Source organism: Taudactylus pleione, unplaced genomic scaffold (genome assembly GCF_031769625.1).
Source record: "Taudactylus pleione unplaced genomic scaffold, aTauple2 ptg000016l, whole genome shotgun sequence".
NCBI lineage: Eukaryota > Metazoa > Chordata > Amphibia > Anura > Myobatrachidae > Taudactylus > Taudactylus pleione.
Window position 1 is genome coordinate 43,695,122 of NW_028284418.1, and position 24,273 is coordinate 43,719,394.

Genomic DNA, 24,273 nt, shown 5'->3' on the forward strand with positions numbered 1-24,273 from the left:
GCTAGGAGGATGCAACTCTGCACGGGGTATGGAGAAGACCCTGGGGTGGTGGCGAAAATAATGCTCAGCTGGCAGCTCTCAGTAATAAGAAACGAATCACCCCTCCTTGCTGCATATGACAATCTTCCTATATACACACTGCTCAGCTGGCAGCTCTCAGTAACAAGAGAAGAATAACCCCTCCTTGCTGCATATGACAGTGTACACAGTGCTCAGCTTAACTGGACGGTCACGGACTTCCTCGGATCATGTCGCTCACATCACATGACGTGTCACCTGATCTGAGCTCCAACATGGCGCCTGTGTCAATCTAAAACAGCAACCGGAGATGCCCTGAATCCGCTTTCCCACTTGGCGTTTAACGTTCTCAGCCCCGACCTGTCCCTGCTCAGCCTGTCTGCTGCGTTAGCTGGCTCAAGGGCGACTAATAGACAGCGGTGTTCCTGGTGCTCAGCCATGAACGGCCCTGTGAGCTCATCGGCAGAGGAGCCAGTGTGGGAGAGACCCTGGTCCCTGGAGGAGATCAGGAGAAGCAGCCAGAGCTGGTCTCTTGGGGCCGATGCTGGGGTGAGTGTGCTGACTGTGTGTTTGCCTGTGGCTGTGCTGCTTTCTGGTATATATAAAAAGATGATGAACCAAATGGATGGTTAAGTCAGAAATGGTTCGCACTGAGGAAGTAGATTACAGGAAAACTAATCCTTATGTGGCAATTCCTTATCATGCCATTTGTAAAGTGCTACAGAATATGCTGCCACTATATACATAAATGTTAGTAAATCTAATAAATTACGTCTTTATGGAATTTCTAATATTTGCTGACGTATGCTTCTTGTGAGCTCTCTATTCCTGACACGTACATTTTAGGATAGAAAAGGGTGAAATGATTTTACTTATTTTAGTCTTTGGGACACAATAGAGTCAACTTGAATAACCACATTTTTATTTTTTTGTTTCTTTTAGCTCCTTAATTTTCTCAGAGAGTTCTCCCACCAGACCATATCAAGGACCCATGATATCGAAAAACAACTGGATGGACTGGTTCGCGAAGCAAAAACAACTGAGTGTCGGCTGCACAATATCTTCAATGATTTTCTCATGTTATCCAATACCCAGTTTATTGAAAATGTAACTATACTTTTTTTTTTTATTTATCTAGTGAATTAATTATTAGTAATGTAATACAATCTTTAGTCAGAAAGCAAGTTTTAACATGTTTTAGTAGGTCTAGTGAAGATTGTATATATTAGCTTTAAAGATATGTTGGTGCTTTTATTAAATCGCTATACATGGGGCCTGATTCAGCCGAGGATGAAATTGCAAAGCTGCACACAGAACAATTCCATTCTTGCTAAAATGTAAATGTTGCAGAAAATGTGCGACACCTCCTGCTGCATCTGCGATCCCAGAGTTGCGACCATTGATGTTGGACGGCGCCAGCCAGCTGAATAAACCTCAGCTTACGCAGACTGGCAGGAATGTGAGGCAAGGAATCTGCGTCCATGGACGCAGATCCTGTCCTTGCTTATCCCGGCAAATGAGGGATGACACGCTCCTGTGTCCAGGAATGCAGACCGTCCCTGCCCCATAAACGCATCTGGCTGTCAATCAGGCAGAGGCATACGTGAGGGGGCCTGTGGGAGATCACGCAGAACAGGTCCTGTTCCCGGAATTTGGGAATCTGCAATCAGCAGTGCTAAATCATGTCCATGGTTAAAATATTAATGTGTATTAAAGTTTAATATACGGTAAGGACCTACTTAGCCATACTACCTCATAATAGTAGGTGACAAATTGTTAATACATATCATCATATAGTGAATTCCTTTTGTTATAACAACGGTTTCTACATTAGTCAGAGTGGATAACTTTTGTTTCTAATAGTCCAATTCATTATAAACATAATTGTGGAGGATTTTTTTATTTTATTTTGCTAGTTTAGTTTACATTTTGTATATTTTTTTTCCGGGAATATATTCACCTATTTTAATTTGCAAATCCTTTGTGGTTTATTTCAAACTTTATTTTTTATTCAAATTTACTATGATTTGCCTAAAATGTATTTTGTACATTTTTAGCAGATTGAGTTAAAATCTAAGTGGATGTACAATAGTACCATGTAAAACAAGTAACTGGATTATAGCACATACTGGACTAGAGCCAAAAATAATGGCATTCTAAGGCAAGACAAATCCTGTATTTAGAATTTGTAACACCATTTCAAAGATAGGAAAAGTACAAAGACTGAGGAAAAAAATAAATAAGAGTACTAATATACCGTTTACATTGCAAGCAAAGTCCTCTGTACTGCTTTCTAACACTGGACAACATGCAGAACCCCAATTGAATGCATTGGATGCACCAGATTTAACTTCTGCCTAGATATTATAAACACATGGTCGAAAAGAGAATGCTAAAGGAAGCTAGAGAAAAATAGTAATAAGTGCTGGAGAACCACACCAGTTACTCAGTCATATGAAGAAGGAACACACCCCTTTTAAAATTGTATAGATTGGGGTGATCCAACCATATTAATTACATGTACAAAGAACTGTGGATGCTCATCATTTAGTAGTGCAATCATCACTGTTTATTTGTCTGTACAGCTGGTATTTGAATTTTGCTGAATATTTAATTATGTGTTTTTCATTATTTTGTTTAAAGAGAGTATATGATGAAGAAGTTGAAGAACATATGGTAAAGTCAGACTCGGGAGAAAAACCTGAACAGGTTGGTTTTATCTTCAATTAGTCATTAAAGAACTCCATCCCAAATAGTGCTTGTTCATTAAGATAACCTTGTCCCACCTGAACAGAATTTACAAGGGTGGTTCAGTAAGTAACGTAACAAGACCTCTCACGTGTGTAATGTTCTCTGTTTCATTCTAATTTCCTGCTAGGCCAGAGCAGGTAGACCACCACTTCCCCTCACGGCCATTAGACTGAGCCTCATATCAGCCATACTCTCCGAGCATCAGTTGTAAGATGAAGGGGATGGAGGAAACATGGTCAAATACTGAGGTGGGTAGTGCGATCAGATATCTGCATCTATAAGGCACATCAGCAGCTGAAACTCATCAACTTGCCGAGGTGTACAGTAATAACGTCATGTCATGAAAACATGTTTGGGTTTGGTCCGCTGCCTTCGATAATAGCAGGACAGACCTTAAAGATGAGCAATGATCCTGCCGGCCAAGCACATCCACCACAGATGACTATTTGGGCCCCATCGAAAGACTGATTTAGGAGGACAGATGCATTTGAGTTATACCCCTTTTACACCAGAGCAAAAACCTGGGTTATTGCTGGGTCTACCCATGTTGCAGCTCAGTGTAAAAGGGTCCCTGAAAAATAACCCAGGTCAAGTGACCCGGCAATCCATCCCAGGTAGCTACCAGGGTCGAACCCAGGTAGCTACCAGGATGGACCTGGGTAATGGTGCAGTGTAAACGCGCAACCCGGGTTATCCGACAGAGGTCATGCCTAAAATGAGCTGATTGGTGGTTGTGGAGCAGTCACCTCCCACTTTTTATGACTTCACAAGTTTAGCAGGGCAGACCCAAGTTCATTGTGAACGGGGCTGACCTGAGAATAACCCAGATCGATGGTGCTGTGTAAACTGGGTCTGACCTGGGTTGGAACCATGTCTGAAAACCCAGGTCGGACCCGGGTTTTTGGTGGAAAGAGGTATTAGTGATTTTGCTGACGAACTGAACATCTCAGTGGGTACTGTGCACAACATTGTTCATGAGCAACTGGGGTGCAGGAAAAAGTGTTCACGCTGGGTACTGATGCAACTCACAGAAGTTCATAAAACTAATAGGATGGGATTGTCTCTCGTGTACTTGACGGTGTACCATGAGGAGGGAGTGCAGTTCCTGCAGTGTACTATTATAGGCGATGAAACGTGGGTGCATCATGTGATACCGGAAATAAAGCGAGCATCCATGACACGGAAACAAGCATCGTCCCCACCTTTAAGAAATTCAAAACAACTCCATCAGCAAAGAAGGTCATGGCAACTGTGTTTTGGGACCACAAGTTTTTGTTTTATTGATTTCCTCACCAAGGGAGATACTGTGAATGCTGTCCACTATTGTGACATATTGAGCCGGTTGTGGAGGGCAATTCGTATTGCTGTACGATAACTCCAGGCCACACCCAAACTAGAGTTTTACAGCGCTGCCATTGGGAGGTACTAGATGATCAGATCCTCCCTACAGCTCTGACCTGGCATCAAGTGATTTCCATCTCTTTGAACCATTGAAGAAGCGCCTGGGTGGAAGGCTTTTCACTTTTTACAGTGTAGTTCAGCAAGCCGTCATGTCCTTGCTTAAAGTACTTGACACTGATTTCTTCTATGCCGGGATAGATGCCTTGGTGTACCATTGGAACAAATGCTTAGACAAGAATAGGACTATGTGGAAAAAATATATGTACCAAGGCCATACTATTGATTATACGTATATGTATGAGTTGAATAAATTTACGCATTGAATGTTCTTGTTACCTTGTTTATTGAACCACCCTCGTATAATCCACTGGAATATTGCCTTGGAGTGTAGCTATTAGGTTTTATACTGGCAGTTGTATTTACTGTATGGTTCATATACTTTTAAGTAGCGGCATGAATAAGTACCCAGTGCTATTTCTTTTGTCATCTACTAGGGGGACACTGGAGAAATTATCTGTCTTCATTCTGTATTTTTATGTACACCATATCATCTCTTGTTCTGTACATTGGGTGTAATTTTCACCATCTGTTCATATGCACTATCTGGAAATTGCTCTACTATTTTGGACAAACAAAGAGCTTAATCACAGGGAAACACATTTTAAATTTGCATTAAATCTAGTTTAGTTTTTGCATGCATATATTGCATCACAATGAACTCTTAGTAGACCTGTTTAGATTTAAAATGGGAACTATGCTGTCTGTCCTATTTCCCATACATTTTATAGTTCGTCGATTCCAGAGCTACCACAATCAAAATTGTAACAATAAAAAATTTGTGTATGTTTGACCATTAACAGAGATAACAGAATATGACCTTCTGCCCTGGGGAAGTGGCACAGTAATGCAGACCCCCACTCTTGTAATCAGGCAGTAATCCCCCGTCTGATATGAAAGAAAAATTTCTGTATTTATATAGTTCTGTAATACTGTGTATATAGTTAATTTCCAGTGCTGCCACTAAGATAACCTTGAACTATTATTTATTTATTTATTAATTCTTATCATTTTAAAGGAGAAAACCAGAGAGCAAAAGGAAGCAGAATTAATTCCAAAGATCCAGGAGGCTGTTAATTATGGATTGCAAGTACTGGAAACTGCATTTGAACAACTTGATATCAAGGCAGGAAACTCCGATTCTGAAGAGGAAGAAGTGAATGAAAGAGTTGAACTTATTCTGGAGCCAAAGGTAAATGGAAGGCTTTAATGCTTAGTGGGTGTTGTAATTCTGTAAACAGCTTAATCTGTGACAGGTTGGAATAAAAGCACATAGCACTAAAATGGGGCACATCATGAAAGAAAGACAAAAATTTATATATACGTATGATACACACATGAGAGATAGATATGTCTATCTATTTTTTTGTAGGATGTCACTTAAAACTGTTACATAAAATTTTGGGTTTGTTGCAAAAGCACTCACTCATACAGTGCATTCGGAAATTATTCACAACGCTTCACTTTTTCCACCTTTTGTTATGTTACAGCCTTATTCCAAAATGGAATAAATTCATTTTTGTCCTCAAAATTCTACACACAATACCCCATAATGACATGTGTAAAGAGATTTTTGCAAATGTAATAAAAAAAAAAAAAAGACAACTAAGAAATCACATGTACATAAGTATTCACAGCCTTTGCTCAATACTTTGTTGATGCACTTTTGGCAGCAATTACAGCCTCAAGTCTTTTTGAATATGATGCCACAAGCTTGGCACACCTATCTTTGTGCAGTTTCGCCCATTCCTCCTTGCAGCACCTCTCAAGCTCCATCAGGTTGGATGGGAAGCGTCGATGCACAGCCATTTTCAGATCTCTGCAGAGATGTTCAATTGGATTCAAGTCTGGGCTCTGACTGGGCCACTCAAGGACATTCACAGAGTTATCCTGAAGCCACTCCTTTGATATCTTGGCTGTGTGCTTAGGGTCGTTGTCCTGCTGGAAGATGAACCGTCGCCCCAGTCTGAGGTCAAGAGCGCTCTTGAGCAGGTTTTCATCCAGGTTGTCTCTGTACATTGCTGTATTCATCTTTCCATCTATCCTGACTAGTCTCCCACCCTGCTTCACTGTAGGGATGGTATTGGCCTGGTGATAAGCGGTGCCTGGTTTGCTACCTACAAAATGCCTGGCTACCTACAAAAAGCCTGGCCAAAGAGTTCAATCTTTGTCTCATCAGACCAGAAAGTCCTTCAGATGCATTTTGGCAAACTCCAGGTGGGCTGCCATGTGCTTTTTATTAAGGAGTGGCTTCCGTCTGGCCACTCTACCATACAGGCCTGATTGGTGGATTGCTGCAGAGATGGTTGTCCTTCTGGAAGGTTCTCCTCTCTCCACAGAGGAATGCTGTAGCTCTGTCAGAGTGACCACTGGGTTCTTGGTCACCTCCCTGACTTGGACCCTTCTCCCCCGATCGCTCACTTTAGACGGCTGGCCAACTCAAGGAAGAGTTCTGGTGGTTCCGAACTTCAAAGCAGCAGATATTTTTCTGTACCCTTCCCCAGATTTGTGCCTCGAGACAGTCCTGTCTCAGAGGTCTACAGGCAATTCCTTGGACTTCATCCTTGGTTTGTGCTCTGACATGCACTGTCAAGTGTTGGACCTTATATAGACAGGTGTATGCCTTTCAAAATCATGTCCAATCAACTGAATTTACCACAGGTGGACTCCATTAAGATGTAGGAACATTTCAAAGATGATCAGTGGAAACAGGATGCACCTGAGCTAAATTTTGAGCTTCATGGCAAAGTGCGTGAATACTTATGTACATGTGATTTCTTAGTGTTTTTTTTTTTTTTTTTTTTAAATTTACAAAAATCTCAAACTTCTTACACGTTGTCATTATGGGGTATTGTGTGTAGAATTTTGAGGACAAAAATTAATTTATTCCATTTTGGAATAAGGCTGTAACATAACAAAACGTGGAAAAAGTGAAGCGCTGTGAATACTTTCCAGATGCACTGTAAACAATGCTGTTCTTACAGCTACCTATACCCAAAAGGCGGGGTTCAGAATTAGCCGCAAATGTGTCCCATCACGTCTCGTATACATTTAAAGAAATAAAAAAGCTACTATTGTGTGTTTATATGCAAAGCTGCAACGATTGCAGAGACAGCACCAGTACCATATGCACCCTAGGTTATGTATGCACCCTTGTTTCTACTTATTTGTTTTGTTGGCAAAATATGCATTTGCTATTAGGAATCAATGGGGGCGATTCAATTCAATGCGAATTGAATAGCGCTGGGAGCAAGCTCCCGGAGCTATTCAATTCAGTGCGCTGTGGTGTTGGAGAATGACGGTTATCGTGCCTTAACAAGGGTGTTAAGGTGAGTTAACCGGCATTCTCTGAACAAAGTGCGGGGTGCGCGTCTGTTAGCGCCGCACTAAGCAGAAAAACTGCACTTTGGTCGGATTTCTCCTCGCATCCCCAGGGGGGTGCGAGAAGAAATCCTTAGCGCGCCCAAACAGCGTGGTGTATTGAATAGCTGCGGGAGCTCCCTCCCACGGGTCTTCAACATCGCGTTGAATTTAATTCCCCCTAATAAATCTTCTCGATCTGTGAGCAGCTGTCTGTTACAGTACTGTGACCACAGTGGTAACGTCACAATAACACATTGGAGACCTTAGTGGCAGATGAGCAGCATTATCTGAATATAAAGTATCTTGTGCTTTTGAAACCATTGGCTTTATATAAGTAATGCATTGACCACCTATTTATTTTCAGGATCTTTATATAGACCGACCTCTGCCTTATCTAATTGGCTCTCAGTTATTCATGCAGCAAGAGGATGTGGGCCTTGGGGACATATCAAGTGAAGGTAGTTTTGTTATTGCTACAAGTGACCTGTGAGATGTACATTCCGTTATAATACTTTTATTACAGATGCTGCATGTTTGTTCTTGTTGTGTAATTCTCATTGCTGGGGTTTAACAAATTGTTTGTTTGGGCTTTCACTTACCATCAGTAACAGGCCATTGTTGGCCCTCTCCTACTAGCGCTGCTTTGTCAAACTGTGCACCCAACACATGTAAGTTTCAGCTGCACACCCACATGGTACCACTAGCTGCAGGATAATAGTAGCTGCCACCTCCAGGGTGCTTTGCCGTCACCTTTATCTGCTTTTGGGTGATGCATGTAACTTCTACATCATCGCTTTTCTTGTCACTCTGACATGATCTATCTAAGACACTAATAAGTAGGGTGCTAACCTGTGATGAGGGTGTGTTGTAATTGACAATCGTAATCTGTGTTATTGCTATCTTTTTGAAAGCAGCCTTAATACAGTGGGAAAGAGAGCTAGATTCCCATAGAATATAGAGCATACAGACAAAAAGTATATAGGCGCTTGTCAAGAAAAATAAGACAATTTATTACAAGATATAAACAAAATGATATATACACAATAAGAAAAATAAAAAATTTAAAAAATCTGATGTGATTGGATAAAAAACATATGCTAAGACCATGTATAGAAATACATAAGTAAAATCACAATTTAATAATGTATATATGATAACACATACTATCTCTAATGGATCACAAATAGGCTGAAAAGACCAATACACGTCGCTATAGATTCCAAAATCAATATTGCAAAATAGCTTAGTACTGTAGATTGTATCAAACTTAAAAAGTTCAATGTAACAAATTGCTTAATCGTGTTAAAAAACTAAAACACGCTGTTTCCAATATGGAAATTCCAACCACTGATGGATGTAGTGGTATAGAGCAAATGAAAAATATACAAACTATTTTGCTGATAAATACATACAATATTTTCAACTGCACCGCAAACTCATAGTGCTGTTATTAGGAAAAAAAATTTTTTTGTCACAATATGATATCCAGCTGAAGTGATATGTATCACAAACTTAATTGATGTTTAATTTAGACAATATAATGTCCCAAAAAAGACAAAAAACAGATGAGTAGTAGATGCATACGAATCTAGTGCCGATGTTGATAATGTGAGCGTTTCTCACAATGATTTTTGTAATTCCAAATCACACATAGGACCCCGTCAGTTATAGGGATATTGGTTTGGTGGAGATCAGTTGATTTTCCTCAAAAATAGAAAAATGAATATTGATTCTGGAATCTATAGCGACGTGTATTGGTCTTTTCAGCCTATTTGTGATCCATTAGAGATAGTATGTGTTATCTTATATACATTATTAAATTCTTATTTTACTTATGCATTTCTATACATGGTCTTAGTATATGTTTTTTTTATCCATTCACATCAGATTTTTTTTCATTTTTTATTCTTATTGTGTATATATTATTTCGTTTATATCTTGTAATAAATTGTCTTATTTTTCTTGACAAGCACCTATATACTTTTTGTCTGTGTGATCTATCTAACTTTGCTTACTTTGGATTAGGACTACTGAGTGGCGACCTTGCCTTAGTACGTTGGCCTCAACACAGCCTGGGAATGTTTAATGTGTTTGCTCTTATTTATAAGTCATGTGAATAGAGCAGGTACAGACTACTATACTACTAAGGGCAATAACCTTTAGTAGTAGTTATTAGGAGCTGTTGCATACAAACAAAGGTAGTGAAGATGTAATACAATTATACATTGGGGCTTTTGGCCTTTTCTATACAGTTAAGCAGACATGCTGACGGGTTAAACAGGCTCTGTGTACATTCAACCAGTCCAGGTAGATTCCTTTATCTTCTACAATTATCAGCCTGGAACACAAGTTTATATTTGCATTACACTTAGGCCCATATTCAATTAGCTTCGCAACTACATTTTCGCCTATATCGCGCATTTTAGCCGCAGAAACTTATTGTACGCGTCCCCACTATTCGCCGTAATCAATTCCAAAACATGCGAAAATGCAACCCAGCGAATGCAAACCAGGCGAAAAATTCTGTTAGAATTGGGAAAATCAGCCTGACACCCCCTAAAAGATGCACTAACATTGGGGATCATGTACATGCCCCGAATAGCCCTAATAAAGGTTTTTGGGGTAATTAAGGTTTGTCAATTTCTTCTAATTAGCGTCTTTGCACAAGTGGTGAAGAATAGCATTAAGCAGTTTTTTGTTTTTTTTTGTTAAAATAAGTAGTCCTGTCAATTTGGGGTACTCGAAAATGGGTGCATGCATGGTTTAAAGTCGCTAAAGTAAAGATAAAAAAAACACACCTGTAGCAAGCACTTGCAGTCCAAAAAACACCTCACCCATACTGGCAGACACCCCCAAAAGTCTATTTAGCTAGTTTTTAAGTTTGTACCCCCACTTTACACTTTTTCGCCCCCTTTTTCAAAGTGCTTTTTTGGGTGTTCCTCACTTTTTCCCTGGAATTTTTGGACGCAGTTATCCTTTGGGGGGCTGTCCGAAGGGTGCTAAGTGGTTTCCCCACCTTTGCACCCCAAAATAGTGATTTTGCGCTTCTTTGCACCACATATTCAGAGGTGAATCGTTTTCGTCTATTACATTACGTTTTCGCGTATTCAAAAAGTGGATGGAATTGAATACGGCAAAACTTTTCCGGCAGGTGAAAAGTCACAATCAGCGATTCTTTTTCGCGGATCTCGGCTTTTCGCATCTAATTGAATATGGGCCTCAATGGTGATTGATTAACATCCATAATCCCAGAATGGTGTAATTTCAAAAACTAGCAATATCCAAGGTTTTTAGAAAAACTAGTGATGATATCTTGGATGAAAGAGCACAGCTTTGGAAAATCATCCGTGTGGCTATTTGGATAGTGATGTCGTTTGTGCCTTTTATAAAATAAATACACAATGCCTATGAGATCTTTTTAATACCAGGTACTACCAGAGAGTGAGACATCTGACTTGATCAGACAATGCTCGTGAATAACCTGATGATAGCAAGTCATATTGCTGCAGTATTTATCAATCTCTAATATTTGTGCAGTAATATATGGTTTTGCAGCTACTGTACATATTGTGATTTCTGATGATGCTTACTTCAGGGGTGGCCTCAAAAAGTGTCAGTGAACAGTATTTGTAAAGAGCTGTACATTGAAATCAAAATAGGTTTTCTTTTTTTTTCTTTTTGACAAAGCTATTAGTTTTCATTAGTTGTCCTATGGTTATTGCCATATCAGTCTAGTAAGCTTTGCATTTCTGCAGCAGTTGTACTTGTGGGTGTTCATGTACACATTCCGTTTCCAACAGAAGGGTCTGTAGATAATGACCGAGGAAGTGCGATTGACAGCCAGGAAGAAGACGAAAAAGATAATGATGAGGTACAATTGATTTTTGGTCTCTGTTTAACTATACTATTTACTTTCCTGTGTAACAGAACACAGAGGAATATGATTTATAATAAAAATGCATTGTTTCAAGATTTTCTTGATTTTGTTTTTGTAGTTGAGTTACATAATTTTTGTTTAGTAAATAATCACAGGAAAGGCAGGAATTGTATGCCATTGTTATTGTATTTCCTTTCGTTTAAGCCATGTCTCAGTGTTTTTGCTCATGATAATAATGTTGTGTTTAATATGCTGTTCCAAAATAAATATGATTGGGTTCGGCATTATACAAATAGAACTCCGTTGATAGTTTTATTTAAAGCATGTACATTTTATTTCTTTTTTTTTTTTTTTTTTTTTTTTTACTTTTCTTTCACAATTTTCTGTTTCTCTCCTTTTATGCAGTAACAAATTTAAGAGTTCACTTTTATTTGGAATGTGTAAATGGTTGTTTATTAATAACCAGTTACTGTAATTCTATGTTTCTCCTTCATCCACTGGGGGAGACTGGAGCATTACGCTGAGGAATAGACAGTGGTGAAGGAGCCTGGCCCTTGAAAAAGGAGGATAGGGGAGTGTTCAGTGTGTAGCTCGCTAGCGATTCCTCAGCTCTGAAAGAGGGAAAATCAAATCTTGAAGTTTCTTTTTAATGTAGTGTTTATTTGTATTATATTATTATGTATAACTATCTAGAGATGTCTTTGTAATTAAATGGACAGCACAGTGACATAGTGGTTAGCATTACTGCCTTTCAGCAGTCAGGAGTTAAATTCCTGACCAAGGCTCTGGCTGTGTTGAGTTTGTATGTTCTCTCTGTATTTTCATGGATTTACCCATGGCAATCCAGTTTACTCCAACGTCTGTCGCACACTGGTTTCTAACAAAAAATAACCCTATTGTGTACTTTGTGTCTATGTAGTAGGGAATATAGATTGTAAGATACATGGGAGTAGGGGCTGCTGATATAACTCTTATTAATAATATTAGACTAGATAGGGTATCACAAGTGGCCCGCAGTGCAGTATAGAGAGGAGACAACAACCTGGTAAAATACAGAAAACGGTATAAAAATTAAGAGTACTACATCTCTCCACATAGCTTCTGGTGCATAAGGGGGAGAAGGGGAGGGGGGTTGTAAATATTAGATGCAAGCAAAATGCTGTACCCATAGGCTTGAGCACAGTTAACAAGTTTAGAACCACTGAAGGAGGTGAGGACCATAGATGAAGAAGTGGCTGAGAGCCCATAGAGGAAATAAAGAGTCTACTTGGTGAGCAGGAGTAGACGAAGGTGAGGGAGGAGGAGGGCCCTGCTCATTTATTTATTGCCAGTTATTTATATAGCGCACACATATTCCGCAGCGCTTTACAGAGAATATTTGGTCATTCCCATCTGTCCTTGCCCCAGTGGAGCTTACAATCTATATTCCCTACCACATGCTTGCAAACATACACACTATGGTCAATTTTGTGGGGAGCCCTCTTACCCTTATGTATGTCTTTTATGTATGTATGTATGTATGTCTTTTACAACCCAGTGTAATGTTAATGTTGATTCAAATTGTAAAGCGCGACGGAATTTTCTGCGTTATATACGAAACCTTTAATAAATAAATAAATCTAGCTGTATATTTTTGGAGTGTGGGAGGAAACCGGAGTGCCCGGAGGAAACCCACGCAAGCACAGGGAGAATATACAAACTCCACACAGTTAGGGCCGTAGTGGGAATTTAACCCATGACCTCAGTGCTGTGAGGCAGTAACGCTAACCATTACACCGCTCATACGAGCTTACATTCTAAAGGGAGGGGGAGACAAATAGAGAACACAAGGGAGCTGAGGGCTAGAAGCAAGAGTGGGAAAGAAGGTGGAAGAAAGAGGATGCGTTTTAACCACGCGGTGAGATGGTTGGCCGGTATGCTTTTTTTTTCTCATACATGGGGGACACAGGCTGAACCATGGTATAGGCACCAAGCAGTTAGTTTCTTTTTCAGCAGCCCAGGATCCTTCTCCCCTATACCCTGCCTCCAGCCGCAGGGAGCCAGTTTCCGTTTGGTGCCTCATGGAAAAGGGCACTGTTTTTACAGAGGCTGCTTTTAAGCAGCTTCTTCGTAGTTTCTTTATTTTATCTTTTATTTTACATTTACAGTACTTGAGCAGGCAGTGAATCAGCACCAAAGGCGCCCTCACTGCTGCTCAGACGATCTTCAGCACCAGCGGCCGCAGCACTGGTGAATGGGTCAGTGACCTCCAGCACACAATAGGGGGGTAGAAGATGGACAGGTAAGTTGGTTCCCTGCAGGGAGCTGCACACACCGCCGCTGCCACCGCCGGTGAGGGAGACCGCTGGCAGTACCTCGGATGTTGAGGTATTTAAGCGTCAGAAGAAGGAGGTTTTCTGCTGAGTTCCCTTCTGCTGATCAACCTGAGGACCACCCTAACAGGCGTGTCCAGGTATCTAAGTGCATTGCTGCCTTTTACCTGCTCCCAGTTGCGATTAGATAAGAAGCTATTCTTATGCAGGTGTTATTGCACACCCTGCACTCGCGTCCACTTGGGTTAAGGCCATCGGACACTAGGCAGATGCCTTGGAGGACAACCTCGGTTCTGATACCCACAGAGCGGAGTTTTTGTCTCTAGAGGAGAATATCAGGGAGGCAGGCTCCTATCTTAGGGAGGCTGCTATTGACACAAGTATCGTAACCTATAAAGTGTCTGCTTCTGCTGTGGTAGCCAGGAGAGCTCTCTGGCTTCGTACCTGGCGTGAAAATGCAGATTCTGAAAAGTTCCTTGAGGCTCTTACTTTTTCGGGTCCTTTTTGATCCTGAATTGGATAAGATTGTGGCTACAGTAGCCATGTCCAAAATGGCTTTTCTTCCTTCTGCAGCAGCCCCTATGTTGCAAATGTCTATTTTTCACTCCTTTTGTCTGCAGGGGTAAGCCAAGGAACAGTCTTATCCAGGGGCTCAAAGTCCAGAGGTAAACAGACCTGGTCTACCAGACGCCCTACCACGAAGCCAGCTGATAAACCGGCCACATGACTAAGCGGGCCTTCGCCTGGGAAATCACAGTATGGGAGGCCAGGCTTTTGTTTTTCTCCAATGAATGGATGGTGACTGTGACTGACACCAGGGTCATGGGTGTAGTTTCCCAAGGCTATGCCCTAACCTTTCGGGAGAGTCATCCTGCCCAATACTTTTCTACAAAACTTCCAGTAGATCCAGGAAAAGTAGGAGCACTGCAGGAGTCCATCTGCTCCCTTCTGGCATCCAGGGTCCTCATCCCAGTTCCCCCGTCTTAGAGTGGAACGAGCTTCTATACCAACCTTTTCCTGGTTCAGAAGCTAGACATCTTCTTCAGGCCCATCCTCCACCTGAAGTCACTCAACAGGTACCGTCATGTTCCAAAGTTCTGTATGGAGTCGCTTTGCTTCGTCATTCTGGCTCTGGAATTTGGGCACTTCATGGCACCCTTAGATATCCAGGATGCCTATTTGCATATTCCCGTCTGGGTCAGTCATCAGCGCTTCCTCAGGTTTGCTTTACTGGAGGAACACTTCCAGTTTCAGACATTGCTATTTGAACTTTCCACGGCTCCTCATGTTTTCAGGAAAGTCATGGCAGGACATCTTCAATGCAGAGGAGTCCATTCCTGCCTTATCTGGATGACCTACTTGTAAAGATTCAGTCACCGGATGTCCTCGGGGATCCCCTCCATCTCACGGACCTCCTTCAGTCTCACAGGTGGATCGTCAACTGGCGAAAAATCCACCTTCACTCTCCTCTCAGAAGACACCACATTTGGGAGCCTTATGAGTTTTCAGGGTTCAGCAGGTGTTCCATATCTTGGACAAGCTTCGGTCCTTACAGACCAAGGTTTGCTCATTTTTAGATCACCATCGAGAGTACTGCTCTCGCACCAGGGATCCGGGAGCTCTTCTGGTGGACACTCTGAGGGTTCGGTGGACCTTCCCACTCATGTATATCTTCCCACCAATTTACTTTTGCATGCAGATCCTGGACTGTCTAGTCTCCACCTTTGACAGGGTGGAGTATGTCCAGCTTCACTCCTGTTCTTTGCAGATGGAGATTCTGACCCAGTGGAATAAGTCTTATCTGCATCTCTCTCTCTCTCTCTGTCTCTCTCTCTGTCTCTGTCTCTGTCTCTGTCTCTCTCTCTCTCTCTCTCTCTCTCTCTCTCTCTCTGTCTCTCTGTCTCTCTCTCTGTCTCTCTCTCTGTCTCTCTCTCTGTCTCTCTGTCTCTGTCTCGTCGTGCTCACCACCGAACCAAGTCTTTGGGGGCGGTGACTTGTCATCAGACTGTGCAGGGTGACAATCCCTCAATATGTTAACTATGGTGAGTGGTCCCTACACCCAAACATCTGCTGGGGTCTACCAGACATTGACATGATGGCGTCTCTTCACTACCTCTAACTGCCGAGATACTGCTCTCGCACCAGGGATCCGGGAGCTCTTCTGGTGGACACTCTGAGGGTTCGGTGGACCTTCCCGCCAATCTCGATTCTGCGGGTCTTGCACAAATTGAAGTTGAAAGGCAGTACAGTAATCCTTGTGGCTACGGATTGGCTGCACAGAGCTTGGGTCTCTCCATCAAAGTTCCACTGCATCTTCCTCCCCAACCAGATCTTCTTCTGTCTCAGGGCCAGTGCTTCCAGCTGGACAAGTACCGGCTCGCTTTGACAGGGTGGTGTCATGACCAGGGTTTCCCGGCATAGGGGACGACGGGTAATACCTGTGATGATGCTATGGCGAGGGGCGTCTGGCGGTGGCGCTGGTGTTTGGTGGGGTGCATTGGGTGCACGTAGTCCTGTGTGGGCATACTGTCACTTTGGTCTGGTTAGGCCTGGTGGTGCTTCCGTTCTGGCATAGGCGCCACCATCTTGCCTCCGGACATGTGACCTAGTTGCCCTATCCTGGTGTGTCACATGCTCTCTCTAGCCTGTCACAGTGCGGCACTGGGTTTTTAAGGGAGCAGAACTTCCTATCATTACCAGTGCAACGTGTTTCTCAGCACTAGCTAAGAGAGTTCCTGAGCTTGTTCGCCTGCCTGATGGATCTCTGCCCAGCTCACCTAACCTGCTCCTTACCCTGCTGGACTTCCACTGCCTCCTCCTATTGCCTCTCCCTTGCCTGAGTACCTGTGTCAGCTGGTACCCTGCACCCTGCCTCCACTTACATTTCCCCTGGACATTTTCTCTCCAGCCTGCAATTCATTTCAGCCTCACAAAACCTGGAATACTGGACTGCCTTCTGTTGTCACTGCCTGGACTTTTTCCCATTGCATCACTACAGTTCCCAAGTGCACTTTAGTGCTAAACCAGGACTTTCTGTTTTGCCACATTCATGTCTGTTAAGCCACTCATTAAAAAGTCTACGTTTACATTTAAATCTGCTTCAGTGTCTGCTCCTATTACCACCCCGGGCCCACAACAAAACCAACACCTAACAGGTGGTTCTTAAGACATCCGTCCTGAGAGCTTAGGGGTTCTCACAGTCCATCTTTTGTACCATGCTTCATGCCAGAAAATCTTACTCGGCCAGAATTTATCAGAGTTTGGAGGACAAACGTGGACTGGTGTTCGGCTCAAGACTTCAACCCCAGATCCTTCTGCCTGTTGTAAGTCCTGGCTTTTTTACAGACTGGACTGGATTTGAGCCTCCGCCTCTCCTCATGAAAAGTACAGGTTCTGTCCCTTTCTGTTCTCTTCCAGTGGTAGATTGTGCTGTTGCTTGACATACTCTTTGGTTCTTAGGGCTCCTCAGTCATCTCCCTTTGAGCCCTTGGACACCGTGGACATTCGTTGTCCTACGTGGAAAACTGTCTTCCTTCTGGCCATAGCAACGGATTGGAGGGTTTCGGACTTGAGCACTTTGTCTTGTCACTCTCCATTTCTTGTTTTTCACTCGGATCGGGCTGTACTTCGAACACTCATGGGCTACCACCACAATTTGGTATCCAGATTTTACATCAATCAGGAGATTGTGGTCCCTTCCTTCATCGCCGGAAGAGGCCTCCTTGGATTTATGTTCACAGGACAAGAGACTTCTGTAAATCTGACTCTTTGTTCTGTATGACTTTAACAAACTGGGCTGGCCGGCTACTAAACAGACTTTGGCCAGATACTGTAGCTCTGCTTGACTATCCATCAGGCTTATTTTACAGCGGACCTTCCTGCCCCTGCCTTTAGTAAGGGCTCATTCCATCCGGTCAGTGGGAACTTTGTAAAGCTGCCACATGGTTTTATTCCTTTGATGTCTTAATTTCCTTTGATGCAGTTTTTCGGTGAAGGGTTCTTAGCACAGCTCTGGAGTGTCCCCTCCCTTAGGGGGTCTGCTTTGGGACATCTCATGGTTCAGCCTGTATCCCCATGAGAAGAGAAAAGGAGATTTTTGATCTTACCAGTAAAATCCTTTTCTTCAAATCCATGTGGGACACAGGGCGACCACCCTGATGCACATAGCATGCGGGTTGATTTGCTCTGTTGTTGGTTCACCTCTTCTCCGCCTCTGTGTCTGTTTGAACTGTGTGTTTGCCATCCTTACTTCACCTTTCTCCTTGCCTTTGGCTTGTTAACTTAACTGGTTGCCTGGGGATGGGGTATAGGGGAGGGGGACCCTGGGCTGCTGTAAAAGAGAACTCATTGGTGCCCAGACTCCAGCTCACCAGCCTATACCATGGTTCAGAATGTGTCCCCTATGGATTCGAAGAAAAGGATTTTTATAGTTAAGAACAAAAATCTCCTTTTATGAACAGGTGGGTCTTCACTGCCCATTTGAATCTGTGCAGTCTAGGGGATAGTCTTATGGAGCGAATTTGAATGACTAAATATTCATTGTAAAGTGCTGTGTAATATGTGCATACTATGTAAATGTTTTATAATAAACTGTTAATAATTTTCTACAACAGGACTCTGAAGAAGATTTTGGCAACAATTCAGAGGATGAGAAGAAATTGGTGAGAAACCTCTCAATCTTATTACTGTTTTAGTTCTTTCACACATTGGCATTAAAAACTCCTATTAAAAAAATGTCAAACCCTTGTAATTCCCTGTTTTAACAACACTTTAGAAGCATGATCTCAAAACTTTCCAGCAGCCCCGTGTATCTTTCTACTTTTATGAGGAGTCTCCTAGAACTCCATTGTCAGAATGTGTCCCTTCGCTTGTTATTACAATATTAAATGATCAAACTCAGTCACACATTGGTTACGTCTTGGTGACTGACACAGAAATTTGTTTGTTATTGAAAAGCAATGGTATTTTATATATAAAAAATGTTTATAGCTTCTAGTTTACTTAAATACATATCCTCTCACAATATTACGTGTATACCATTAGGAATATTATAGTCATGCTCTTCTGTTTAATATGGATATCCACTTTGTCTAATGATTTGAACATTGTTAACTGTAAACCAAATTACATTTTAGATGCTAGCGTGGTCCGGTGACAAGTGGCTTTTATCTATTGAAAATATCTTTTAAGGTTGTTCCAAAGTAAAATCTATATACCCAGGAGAGGTATTGCTTTGTCGCACACCTAAGCGGTGTTCCAATTACTCACAGGCTGCCACTGGCAGCTCGCGCTGTGCTTGTAAGCACAATTACGGTAGGCTGATCTGTGCTTGCAGTCCTTGGCATATATCACGTGAAGCTGCCCAAAGTTATTTCGCCAGCACTTGTGTGGAATTGAATCGCCCAATAGAATGCTAAATGGTATATGTTGGCAATGCACGTTCCCCTCTGCCATCCTCTTCTCTCACAAACATTAATTAGTGCGGAAAATGTGGCTATATTTAAGAAGGCTGGTGCTAGAGAGACTCCTCCTTTGTCTCTAACGTATTTGCATTCAAGTACAGTTGATGGAGGAGAGTCTATCCACCAAAGACCTCCTTTCTATCCCTCTGCCTATCTGCGGCTCTTTACTAGTCAGGAAAATAGACAAAATGGAGAGAGTGGTGCCCTCATATTCTGTGTGATCATTTATGCACTTGGCCTCTTGCCAGGGTGAATTGTGGGATGGAGGACATTTTTTTATTTTGGATCTTTGAGAACCTGTAATGGGTTGACGTTGTCCCATTGTACCTATTTTTTGTCGTGTCCCCTTAGCCCAGCAGTATCCTGTAACCTAATACTTAATCAGTTCTATGCCTTTCACCAGCACACAGCCCTGAGTGATGAGGATGAGGATAATGGCTCAGACCTGTTTGGTGATTCCGATAAAGAGGAGGAGGAGGAGGAAAATGATAAATCTGTAAGATCTGATTGTGACATTTCTCAAAATGTTTTATCTTCAGTTTCTTGTGTGTTTTTTTTTAATTAATAATAGTGCTAGCTTGCAAGCAAGTATTTAAACTAATACTTATAAACAAAATGTTCCAAGTAGGGGTAATGTTTTATCAGAGTGTATGGATGATATGTTACTAATGTATATTGAGATAATCCCCCACATCACACAAGTATGTCTATGTTTAACATGTATATGTGCCCCCTGCGGTACAGAATGGGGACCATAGCAATATGCTGAGGGTGCAGGATGACCAGCCCCAGAATCTGGCTCTCATGTCCTTTTATATATTTTTATTATATTTCAATGTAGAATACATTGCGGTACAGCTCAAGGAGTGGGGCAGTATGCATTGCAGAATAGCAACCGCTGCCCATTGTTAGCTGCTTAGAAGTGACTGCTGTAGTATTTATTCTCTCCAATAATGGAGCTTATCGCAGGGCTGTAAGTTCCCCTGAAAGAGCAGCTATGTAATAGAAAGTGGTTCTCAAACTCTGTCCTCAGGACCCCACACAGTTCACATCTTCCAGGTCACCCAGCTGGTGCACAGGTGTATTCAATACTCACTGACACATTTTAAAAGTGGAGCTAATTATATCACTTGTGATTCTGTAAGGAGACCTGGAAAACATGCACTGTTTGGGGTCCTGAGGACCGAGTTTGAGAACCTGTGTAATAGAAGATTGACCTATTAGCAGCATGGCGGCGATGCCAGAAATCTCCTTGCAGTCACACAGGAGCACAATATAAATACATAGTACTGATTGATATTTATTGATTATTGCCTTCAGACAAAGACCAGGACAAAATCATTTGCTGATGAATTGGCAGCCCGTATACAGGTGGAAGTTCCAAAAAGGCAGGAGATCGATCAGTCATGTAAGTATCTGTTCAATTCCTATTCTAATTCCCATCTACCAGTTCTGATCTTGTTCAATAATGTAAGTCAAAAAATCATTTACTGGTGAAAACTAAATGCTGCTTGAATGGCATCAGGTGAAGGAGCAAATAAGACCTCCTCATTCTTTCTATTGGTTCTGTAATGGATACAAATATAATAGGAGAATGACGGCCATGCTAGATATTTACGTAGCGTTTTTGCACCATATGGCGCGAGATGCTTGGCACGACTTCCACCATAGCATTACCTACTTTTTCCTGGATTCTGCATCATCACAACATACATATTAGTAATCATGTACTAGGCACTAAGGATTACTATTTTTGTTGAGAAGGAATTGGTACAGCCGCATGTTCGTGCCATGGCTCGCTGGTATCTGATCTCTGTCTTTTTACCTAGTTTCCGTGTGCGACACAGACTCTAATCTATGTGACATGCCAGCGTCTGTATTCAGGCTATCCCTGTATTGTACATTTGTCGCATTAGTGATGTGAATAAGTCCCATTTTGTGAAAGTCTCTGGTGGGACACTTGGCGCAAGGTCTGTGGGGTGCCGAATAGCCCCATTTGAGGATAGGTGTGTGGACACATCTGTACCTGTTTTAGTTAGCACTGCACCAAAGATCATTTTCTAATGTTGATTTCCATTTCAGCCATATCTTCAGAAATCAAAAACAAGAAAGAGAAGAAAGAAGCTAGAAAACTTCCCTCTGATGGTAGGCTTGTCTCTGTAGTAAGATAGCTATCATAATAATCTCTCTAATATATGTATACTATGCGATAATATGCTATAACGTTCGTACATCTGAGAATGTGTATGCACAAGTCTAGCGTCTGATCTGGAATAAGTACTTGCATCCCACCTTAGTTTACTTTTCTCTGTACCTGGATCTATACCTTAGTTTTGTTTCTTAGTTTTTCTAACTCTTATTTGATTACTTTATTTAAAATTATTATAATAAAGCAAATATTAATAACCCTTATTTCAGTTACAAAGGAGATGCCTCCAGTAGTCAAGACACTTTTGGCTCGATTCAATTAGATTCGCCCCTCAAGTCCGCGTGGCTATATGCCACATTTACAATAGCTCCAGTCATACAAAAATCTGCAATCCGTGGTGAGATCGGGCCACGATGGGGGCGAGTGGAGGTGCCGTTGCAATGGCAACTTGCCCCCCCTGCTACTGATTGATTGGACCCTTTTGTGTGTTTCTACCTTAACTTTGCGTCTTTTCTTTTTGAAGATGAAGAAGATGATATTTTTAAACCACCCAAACTTACAGATGAAGATTTCTTTGGCAATAAAGGAGGTCTCTTCAGTGGCGGAAAGGGACTTTTTGATGATGACGATGAGGAGGTTGGTATATTTGTGTGCATGTGATATCCCACTGGATATAATTTCTGACAAGTGCTTGAAACCTATTTCTTATATATATATATATATATATATATATATTTATATTTATATTTAATTTGTCCGCAGGGTTACCTTTTCTCTGATGTTCATAACAAGGAACACAAACCCCCAAATCCAGCTTCTGCTCCAAAACCAGGTACAAATATCTGTTCTTATGGATGTACATAAAACTAGTGGTGTTCCATTCATTAAAATTTCCTGGCACCTTCATCAGTGTACTGCAGTACATCTGACCCGAACATGTTTCTTCTTATGCTCCCAGAAACATTGCCATCAGATGTGAAAAAGAAGCCACCGTACGGAGGGGTTTCCCTTTTCCTAGGTAATGAAGTAACCTCATATTCTGTGTTGTATGGATCACAAAATACAAAATATTATTTTTTGAACAATCTTTGTAAATACACATTTAAAAGTGAAAACTGACTTCTCACTGATAGGTAGGTTAGCCTAGTTCTCAGTTATTTGGTATGTTTTTTTTCTCTTTCTTATATGCCTGTGGACATTGTACCTTGGGGTTGTAGATGGAACTTCAGGGGAGGAAGTAACACTTCGGCAAAGGAGAGTGGATGCACAGAGCGGGGGGGGTGGGGGATAAGGGGGGGATGTAGGATGCTGAGACAGGCATCTGCAACTTGCACAAGGTGTGGAGGATTCTATCTCTGCAGGCTTGAAGGGTTAACAGGGGCGTGTTTTCCTTCAGCTCCTCCTCTGCGGCTACTGGCCTATCCAGGAAGGTTAAGTATTCTCGCTCTCATTTTTTTGCCTAAGCGTTTGGTGTGCAGCTCTCAGTGACCTGTTTACTTAACTGTCTGCCTGTGTCCACTGTGACCGCATTGAGGCAATGATGGACAAACTGAAGTCTGTCAAGACAAAGTACTACTATGGCATTGTTTTTTTTACATGTGCCCAGTGTAATGTGAAATTACCGTGTAGACATTTGGACTCCAGGACACTGTGCACAGGCATCGGAAAGCACTTTGTCCGCCCCAGACGAACCGGCGTGGGCACAAGCTATGGGTTGTCCCTCTCCGACTTGGTGAAGCTTATGGCGCTTCAGTGGGAGGAACAAGCTCGAGTGGCTGAAACGCCTGTTTCTGCCATACAGGGTACTGGGTTGCTGGCTGTGGGTGCGGTGATCCCCCAGCCAGGGCCTGACCCACTGTGGCTTTGTACCACACAGCAGCGGGATTTGAGAAGGTTTCCTCTTATTTGGAATGGTTCCTTCTTTCAGGGGTCCGGTAGACGATCCGGAATCCGGGAAGGAGACTGTTAACCCGGTGTGTGTGAGGATCTAGAGCCCTCCTTGGGTCAAGGTGTGTAAGACCTGATTATTGCGGTACGGCAGCATATGGACTGCCTGGATCTGGATACCTAGACACAAGCGGTGGGACCGTTCCAGCATAGGCGCTAGAGGATTGTTATTTCCCTGCTTCTTCGGACCTCTCTGATCTCGTCGAGGAGGCATGGCAGGCCCCGGATAAGAAATTCTCTCTTCCTCACATGTTTCTGTCGCTTTACTCTCTTCTGCCAAACCATGTCACCAATTGGGAGCAACCTTCCAAGGTTGATGCGGCAGTAGCATGTTTAGCTAAACACACTGCTCTCCTGGTTCAGGGTTCGGCTAACTTTAAGGATCAGCTGGATAAGAAATTGTATGGTTGCCTTAAGCCCATTTTTATTGGGTCCTGAGTCGTCATTCGCCCTTTGCTAGCTTCAGTGTGGGTGGCTGCCCGCATGGAGACATGGGCCGACAAACTCGTTGCTGGACTTTAGGGTGACTTGTCCAGAGATGCTTTACTGGACTTAGCGGAACAGCTTCTCGTGGTGTCTGAATATGTGTGTGAGGCCGTCCAGGATGGCACTCAGATGGCCTCAAGGGTTTCTGCTACGCCCGTCTCGGGATCTGGCTTCGCACCCGCTATACGGACGCTGTATCCAAATGTTCCCCCTTTGAGCCTTTTGGATTCTGTGGACCTTTATGTAAGCCTCCATTACTTATATTCCATGGCAATAGCACAGTTCTCTGTTTGTTTCCTTCGCCTGTTTTCCAGGCGGAAAGTATCGCGTGCGCGCTATTCCCTGTATTCATTTCCAAAGTAGGCGAAAACGGGAACAGGCGAAACTTGGATCAGTGAAAAAATATGGGAATTTTTGGGAAATAATTGTAGGACCCCCCTAAAGATGTCC

At 42.4% G+C, this 24,273-nt stretch overlaps 1 protein-coding gene across 2 annotated transcripts in view; it reads left to right on the forward strand.

Moving 5' to 3' along the window:
* The first annotated feature begins 222 nt into the window (after positions 1–222).
* Positions 223–24,273, forward strand: part of LOC148541989 (WASH complex subunit 2-like) — a 78,547-nt gene continuing 54,496 nt past the window's right edge. For both annotated transcript variants that reach the window (XM_088475751.1, XM_088475752.1), the window contains exons 1-13: positions 223–567; positions 961–1,125; positions 2,662–2,727; positions 5,246–5,419; positions 7,955–8,048; positions 11,391–11,461; positions 18,393–18,440; positions 19,645–19,737; positions 20,562–20,649; positions 21,324–21,386; positions 21,914–22,026; positions 22,153–22,222; positions 22,349–22,408. In XM_088475751.1, coding sequence (XP_088331877.1) covers positions 457–567; positions 961–1,125; positions 2,662–2,727; positions 5,246–5,419; positions 7,955–8,048; positions 11,391–11,461; positions 18,393–18,440; positions 19,645–19,737; positions 20,562–20,649; positions 21,324–21,386; positions 21,914–22,026; positions 22,153–22,222; positions 22,349–22,408 — 1,216 coding nt within the window. In that variant the 5' untranslated portion in view covers positions 223–456. The remainder of the gene's footprint in view (positions 568–960; positions 1,126–2,661; positions 2,728–5,245; positions 5,420–7,954; positions 8,049–11,390; positions 11,462–18,392; positions 18,441–19,644; positions 19,738–20,561; positions 20,650–21,323; positions 21,387–21,913; positions 22,027–22,152; positions 22,223–22,348; positions 22,409–24,273) is intronic.